Source organism: Typha latifolia, chromosome 6 (assembly GCF_019914945.1).
Source record: "Typha latifolia isolate L0001 chromosome 6, TyphaL0001v2, whole genome shotgun sequence".
NCBI classification, from domain to species: domain Eukaryota; kingdom Viridiplantae; phylum Streptophyta; class Magnoliopsida; order Poales; family Typhaceae; genus Typha; species Typha latifolia.
The window spans coordinates 4,745,190-4,753,256 of record NC_133091.1 but is presented as its reverse complement, the minus strand read 5'-3'; the positions used below and the strand labels follow the sequence as shown (position 1 = coordinate 4,753,256).

At 43.6% G+C, this 8,067-nt stretch overlaps 1 protein-coding gene across 1 annotated transcript; it reads left to right on the top strand.

Moving 5' to 3' along the window:
- Window positions 1-1,333: 1,333 nt before the first annotated feature.
- Window positions 1,334-2,029, top strand: LOC140791269 (uncharacterized). Its single transcript, XM_073141746.1, has 2 exons — window positions 1,334-1,536; window positions 1,610-2,029. Exons 1-2 carry the CDS (start codon window positions 1,449-1,451, stop codon window positions 1,774-1,776), a joined length of 255 nt encoding a protein of 84 aa, XP_072997847.1. The 5' UTR covers window positions 1,334-1,448; the 3' UTR covers window positions 1,777-2,029.
- The last annotated feature ends 6,038 nt before the right edge of the window (window positions 2,030-8,067 follow it).

Below are 8,067 nucleotides of genomic sequence, written 5' to 3'. Positions count from 1 at the left end.
AGAGAAATGGGTCATCATCGTCTTTAAAGAATAAAGTTACCTTTGTACATCAGTACTTACAAATTCGAACTCATTATAGCTTGTGATTTCTGAAGAATAGACTTAATTCTCTTTAATACATTTTAGCCGTACGGGCTCCAAGTGCGGAGTGCCAAGGGACAACATTGAGTACGCCTTTCTAAAAGACTTTAAGGTACAATAATGCGGATCTCTTGCGCTTAAATCAACGAAATCATGGCACGCATGACTTAAAAGTGGATGGCAATCTCCAATCGTATTGCAGTGTTCATCGACACCAAATTGTTATTCTTTAGATGAGGCAGCATCTACGCACAGTTCTCGATGTACGGGCTGCTGGGAATCCTCCGGATGTGACACCGACACATCACGTGGACGGAAAACATAAAATACTTGCAATCATTGATGGCAAAAATTAATAAAATTTAAAGAAAGTAATCAGATTCACACTTTTAAAAGAAAATAAATAAATAAATTTCGGTATATTTTTGCTTCGATATGTTGGAGAAATATTTTGGATCAACTCGTGGACCCAAATCATCCAACTTCCTAAGTAATTGGAATTCCGAAGTCAGCTATACATCTCCTCAGGAAGAATCTTTCAGTGAATTAATTGGTAAAGTATACCATTTCAATGGCAGTAGAAGAAGAGGAGAAGAAATAGGATGTGATTCTGATGCTGAATCTTGCATTTGTAATTTGAATAAATAGGGAACTGATATAGAGAGAGCAAGGACTATTATTTCTAGAGCAAGTATAAGTAAAATGATTATTATACTCATACTCTATCTTTTAGACTCTTCTACTCTATTAAATTATACGAAGGTATCTTTTATTATTTTTAACATATTGTTCTATGCACAACAGATTTTGCACAGTAACTATCATTTCTTGAAGAAATGGTTAGGAGATAACTCGGTTTTCAATTAGAGAGAGCCCTCAAATGTTATCCCAATTGTCTAACCTAATTCTCCGAGAGATTTCGGATCTAATCTATATATATAACCTACGAGCCCTGGAATTTTTTTTTAAAGTATCTTTAATTAATTAATTTATTTTGTTTGAGAAAATAACATTAGGGAATTAGAACAAGTGGAGAGCATACAATTATATTACCACTTGCAAAAACATGAAAGAAAAGTAAGTAGACAAGAAGCATTTGAGTGTGTTGGAGACCAGCTGAGGGAATAACAAGAAGCATGTGCTCGTGCAATACTTGGTTCCATAGAGACCTCACCTCTCGGATCTTGCCTCCTCTATGTTCCTCTCCTAATCATCATCATCATCATCATCATCATCATCAAACTCTTCTCAATCTCCCCCAGCACTAGCACTACATATAGATAGCAAGGTTTGTACTAGATTTTTAGATCAACATCCGTGCACCCATCTCCTGATCATCATCATCATTATCATCTAAGCTACCCTTCATGGGTTCTTGGGTTCGGACCATCACCACCCCCTTCAGAAAAGCCTGCACTGTCTTCAACTCACCAAAAGAGAAGAAGCCACAAGCTGGTTTGTAAAGCTTTTCCTAGCTTCCCAAGCATCAATACGCTGTACAATGTATCTAGCTATGTAGATATACCAGTACGTAAAAGGTCATCTCTCAGAGGCAATTTGTTTATTGTTGCAGGTCACGACCATAATAGCTTGAAGCTTCATGGCGAGGTGATGGCGTGTCCTTATGAGGATGTTCACATAATGTGGTCGATGCTCGATAAGTCGAGGGTTGGGGATCATAACACGAGCTCGTGATCATCGATGCGTTGTGTTTTGCGACGTTAACATGTTCATATGTGTGGTTTTGTAATTGTGTAGTAGTTCTATGTTCATCTCGATGCATCCCACAGGCCAGACAAGGAGATCTAGAGGAAAAAGTGAGATAGAGAGAGAGAGAGAGAGAGGTGTCAATCTCATGAGAAACTTCATTTGAATCCCCATGGATGGATACTATTGAGTTCCATGGTGAGATTTAGTACATAATTTGAGTCTACTGTTCGAAACCATGAAGTACTGATTTATACTTGGAATTTGCCATGTTGTTTGCTCTTTGAAAATGATGTTCTTGACTAGAAAGAAGTAACGAAGGGGGGAAGAAGAGGGAAAAAAACTCAGTTGAAGCAAGCAACTTGAGAAATATCGCTATTCCAACCATCTTATCCTCCGAGGTTGTACTCCAATGGCCTTTTCTCAAACAGAAATCTATCCATCTTTTCCTCGGATAACGCGCACAGTATCCGGACAGTTATCCTACGGATGTTTTGGGCCTGATTAGGCCCACCAAGGGACTTAGCCCTTTGATTAGTTTTTGGTACTTGGTAGCCAATAACAGGCTGCCAAACCTGTGATTAGATAATCATTATTGATTTAAAACCCTAATTATTTTGTCTTAATTTCGAAATGTATACATGGAAATTCTGGCACCTTTATCTTAATTCTTGAGAAGCATATAGTGAATCGTCTAGTTTAGGAGTTGATTTACACCCAATTTGGCAATCCCAAATCGTTGTTAGAGCTATTAAATGATGATATTTTAATTGATTTGACTAGATTTTGTTGATTTTAGTAAATTTAATAAAATCCAATAGTTTTGAGGTTGGATTTGGATGGAATTATTTTCTTTTGGTCTGAATCTAGTAGTTGAACGTGGCTAGTTAGATTCATTTTATTAGCCTCATTTTTTTTTCGAGTTCAAATTCCAAATTTCATTCAAATAACTTTGGTGTTACAACGAAGGCAGCCAAAATGCAGAACTATCCACTCTTTTGTCATACAATTCTGAATTGCTTGGTTGGCTAGCGAGTGGGCCTTCATGTTGTTGACCCTACTCGTATAGCAAACCCTATGAGAAGGATGCAAGGAGATCCACATCGTGCATTTCCTTATGATTGGTGTGATAAACCAATGGATATCTTCTTGATCATTGTTGATGGCCTTAACAATTTTGGCTGAGTCACTGAAAATCCAATAGGTTTTATCCGGGCAGCACGTGGAAGCAATGTCTATGCCGGCCGAGATTACTAACACCTCACCATGAAGGGCGTTGGAGCACTGCTCTAAGAATAGCGCTTTACCCAGGATGTACTCATTAGGGTGATGGGCAACCAATAAGCTAACACCGCTAGCCAAAACTCCATGCCAAGCTGCGTCAACCCATACTACGTAGTTCCCTGGCATGGGTACAACGCTCCGATCCATGCTAGCAGCGGGCCTATGCAACGTCTCAGCGGTTTCCTCTGCTCGATTCCCTTGATTTATATATTGAGGATGATTCACAGCCCACGACTGATCCGCTTTAACAGCAGTCTCGTAATGCGAGGAGACAATTGCTCTGAACACCAAGTCGTTCTTGTTGTTCCTCGCCTTCCAAAGAGACCACAGGAGTTCCAATGCAAAGTTGAGAAGCTCTGGAGTCAAAGTCTCCTTCTGTTCAGCAATCCACACGTCGAGGCGAGAGACTCCCTTGTCTAGCTTCAGTCCAAACCTGCTGTAGAACTAGGCAACCCAGGTGAACTCACAGTTGAAGAGGAGATGCTCCACAGTTTCATCCTCAATCTTGCAATAGGGGCAGCAGGAGTCTGTCGCAGGAAGTTGACTGTTTAGGGACGCCTTCACCGGCAATGCGAAAACTAGACAACGCCAAAGGAAAGTTCTTATCCTTGGTATGCTTGGGGCAACTCTTCCGACAAACTTCCACAGGGCTTTGTAGTCGAATTAGGAGCAAGCATTGTGCTAGTCACCCTTTGAGAGTGATTCATAAGTCGACTTGGCCGAGAAGTACCTCTTAGTGCAAGCTTCCATAATAAGCGGTCTGGATGGATCCTAGTAACCGGATCTACCTGTAGGTTAAGAATGCACTAGGCTACTTCCTTGCTGAAGCTAGTGTTGATTAGATCATAATCCCAGCCATCCTCCTTCATCAGGTCTTTAACTCATTTAATCTCAGAGGGCAAGAAACTAAGGCCTATGTCATGGATAGGGAGCCAAGGATCCTGAGCAATGTCAATAGAGCTACTATCGCCCACCTCCCAAACCACATTGGCTTGAAGTCTTTCTTTAAGCTTCAAAATAGAGCTCCACGTCCATGATGATAGTCCTTTAGACTTGGCATTCCAAAAAGAGATTTTTGGGTAATACTTGCATTTTAGAAGCCGAGCCCAGCAGCTGTTTGGTGAGGAAACCAGTCTCCATGCGAGTTTGGCAACGAGGCTCTCGTTTACCCAGTCGGGGCTTCAAATGCCTAGTCCGCCATCAGAGGTTGGTCGACATAGTAGACTCCAGTTGCACCAGTGGATGTGCCTGCCCCCCTCCTTATAGCCCCACCAGAAGTCTCTCATGATACTCTTTATCTTGTTAAGAGTTGACTGCGGAAGGAGAGCTGCAGCCATAAAGTAGATCTGGATTGAGATTAGAACAGATTTGATGAGGACTAGCCGACTGGCATGGGAAAGGTTTTTGGCTTGCATCTTCTCCACCACATGATTGTAATTTTTAGATTTTCTTCTAGACAAAAGAAATGGGCTTCCAAGGTATTTCTCCCCTGGCTGGGTGGTTCTAATGTGAAGCAGCGATATTATCTGGTCTCTTAGTTGGTTGTTGGTGTGAGAGCTGAAGTTAATAGTTAATTTGTCCAGGTTTAAAGCCTGACCAGAGATGCTGCTGTAAAGCTCAAGGATAGAGATGCCAATGAGAGACAGGTAAGTATTCGATTAGCAAACTTATATGGAAACTCGTAGAGCTTGAGGCAGTCTCGAATAAAAGGTCATTCCATGCGATCAAACGCTTTGGATAGATCAGCCTTGATCACAAAACTTTCAGTCTTGCTCTTTGAATGCTTGAGGAAGTGCATCACTTCTTGAGAGATTATGAGATTGTCAACTATCTATCTGCTCGAAACGAACACGTTTCGAGTGTCAGAGATTAGATTGCAGAGTAAGAGTTTCATTGTTTGTGCAAGGAGTTTGGAAATGATCTTGTAAATGGTGTTGCATAAGCTTATGGGCCTAAAGTCCCCCACTTGCTCAGAGACCTCCTTCTTGGGTATGAGGACAATGCAGGACTAGTTCAGCTCTTTTTCTATTCTTCTAGTTGCAAAGAAATACTTAACAGTGGAGTAGATACTTGGCTTGAAGGTAGGCCAGAAGGATTGGAAGAATCGGGGATTAAACCCGTCAGTCCTAGGTGCCTAATCTGGAGATAGGCTTTTGAGGACACTCTCAATCTCTTCATTAGAAGATGCGTTGTCAAACTCGATAGTGGTAGACTTTGGCAGCTTGGGAAGAGAGTGGAGCTTATCCAGGCAAGAATCGAATAAAGAAGTCGGGTTACTGGACGTGAACAACTTCGTGAAGTACTTAAGGAAGGCATTGCAGATGGTTTCAGGACAGTAGGTTTTGGTTCCGAGGTCTAAGACAAAAGTGGAGATAAGGTTCCTCCTTTTCTTTGAAGAGGCAAGAATTTGGAAATACTTGGTGTTGCGGTCTCCTCCTTTAAGCCGATCCACTCTAGAGCGTTGGTGCTAGTAATCTCCTATTTGAGGTAAAGGTCCTCAAGGCGGCACCGAAGGGATTTTTCAGTAATCCAGGAATAAGCTTGGTTGTCTGCAGGTTGTAAGTTGAGGAGTGCTTCTTCAATGTTTTTAATATCCCTGTTGATGCTGTCGGCATGACTCCTTGCCCAGGACCGAATGGAGCGGGTAAAGGTTCTCAGACATCAGGCAAGAGGCTACTGAGGGTCATAGAGCTTTGGCCACTCCTCTTTGCAATGCTTGGTGTAGGATTGAACTCTAAGCCACCAGTTCTCAACCTAGAATCTGCGTTGCTTCGTAACCCTTGAGGGGGTGGTGTCAAGTAGAAGAGGGTTGTGGTCCGACGACACTGCCGGGAGATGATAAACCCTCGTGGAGAACATGTTGCACCAGTCCGATAAGGCCAGACCTCTGTCCAGGCATTCGCGAATCAAGCTATTCTTTGCTCTATGATTGGACTAGGTGTAAGCTAGGCCCCAAAATCCCAGGTCTAGTAATACGGCTTCATTTATTTTCCTTTTGAACTTCCTGAGTCTAGCCAGCACAGGACAAAAGCCTTTGGACTTCTCGCCTTGATCGGAGATGCAATTGAAGTCTCCTATGCAGCAGAGAGGCCGTTGACCCGAGGCATACCAGTCGCCCACAGAACTTCGTCATCACTTTGGTAGGGATCTCCATAGACGCCATAGAATGTCCATTCATCTACGATATTGAGTTCCTGTATAGTCGCAATAATGTAGCTGCTACTGGCCTCAATTACTTTCACCTGGAGTGAATCGTCCCAAAGTAACCACAGACCTCCGGCGCAGCCAACAAATTCAACAATAAAACTATTTTTGAGAGGGAGAGAGATAATGGTTCGTTCAGCCTTTACCTTTCCACATTTTGTTTCGAAAAGGAAGGCCAAGGGTGATCGGGTGCTGCAAAGGAGATTTGTGATGTTGCGAACTGTCGAGGCCCCTCCGCCAAACCGACAGTTCCATGCCAATGCTCTCATTGGCGGTTCCACGACGAGTAGCTGCTCATTGCGGATTTTGAGTTAGGTGCTTTGTTTTGGACATTCTTTTGGGTGCAAGCCGGCAAGGTGTCCAAAGGCATGGCTTTAGTGATCTCATGGAGCTCTTGAGGAATGGACAGGGAGATATCTCTCTTTGCAGCAGGTAATAGAGGTTTGTGAGCTTTCCTTTTGTTAGGTGAGACTAGAGGGGTCGCCATGGGAGTAAGAGGAGGGAGTTGAGGCTACATCCTTTGCATGGACACTTGCATGGGGTTGAAGAGGTGGCGCGTCCGCATTGCGATGGGCTGTGGGGACAAAAACGATCATCAAATCCATGTGCGCCACTTTGCCTTTATCTGTCTTTCATCAACAATTATTTTGTGCGCACCTGTCGCCTTCATTCCCCAGCTGCTGTCAAAATGCGCTAGTATGGAGAACAAGTCGCTCTCATCATTAATGCAAACAGCCAGCTTGAGAGGTGATGTAGCCTTGTTGAGGCTGGCATTGCCTTCAAGCAGGGATACCTCCACTAGGCCCTCGATAGGTGTATGAGGAGGAGTTGTAGGACTGACACCCTCCCTCCTCGGTATTAGAGGAGATGACACGTCTTCGGACCTGGCAGGACTCGTACCATTAGCTCCATCGTCTCTCCTTCCAAGCTTAGGCGATTATGTCCTCCGCCTGTACAACCCCACATCCGACAAGTTGGAGTTGGATCCTTCTAAAAAATGCCTAAGAGGAGGCTTGTTCCCTTCTCCCCCTTTGTAGGGGGACTCAAACTGAGTTGCCACCGCATTAAAATTGACAAACTTTGGTTTGAGGAGGTTGAGCAGTTGGGACATCATGTGGGGCAGGAACTCCGCTTTTGCTTTCTCCTTGATGGCTCCCTTCTGCATGCACTCTGTAAGCTCGTGGCCGATTTGTCTGCAGAAGAAACAATGGTGAAGAATCCTTTCATATCTCACTATGACTTCTATGGTGGAGCCGTTTAGAAGGGTGATGGAGATTGAGGGGATCAGGGGTCTTGTAATATCAACAAAAATTCTCAATCTGATGAAGCAGGTCCATTTGCAACTATCCACTATGTCTGAGGTGACTAGAGTCCTGAGTCTCTCCGCAAGGGTTGTTGCAGTTCTCATCGACATGTATTCTAGAGGAAGCCCGTGGAACTGCACCCAGAACTCGTAGTGGGAGAAGGTCCAAAGCTCGGCTGGGAGGTTGGGCTGGAAAGGAGCAATAGAGAAGAGATCTCTATTGAAGGACCAAGGGGAGCCGATCCAAACCTTCCATCTGTATATTGCTAGCTCAAATGCCAGAAGGTAGACTCCTTTTCTAGCTTCGACGAAGTCAAGATCACCTTCCAAGTTCCAAGCTCTAGTGAGGGCAGTTTTGAGGCCAGTAGAGTCAAAGTTTCTGTCAGTGTTGACATTGTTGGTGAGGCAAAGACTTGCTTTACGTTTGAGAACTATGCATTCTTCCACCATTGGGATCGCCACCTCCATTTTTCCCTCAGAGAGAAGCT

What these genes read in the sequence shown, in the direction of transcription:
- LOC140791269 (XM_073141746.1), top strand. Translation starts at nt 1,449, where the DNA reads ATGGGTTCTTGGGTTCGGACCATCACCACCCCCTTCAGAAAAGCCTGC. An exon ending in AGAGAAGAAGCCACAAGCTG is followed by an intron (nt 1,537 to 1,609) that starts GTTTGTAAAGCT and finishes TAGATATACCAG; the next exon opens with TACGTAAAAGGTCATCTCTC.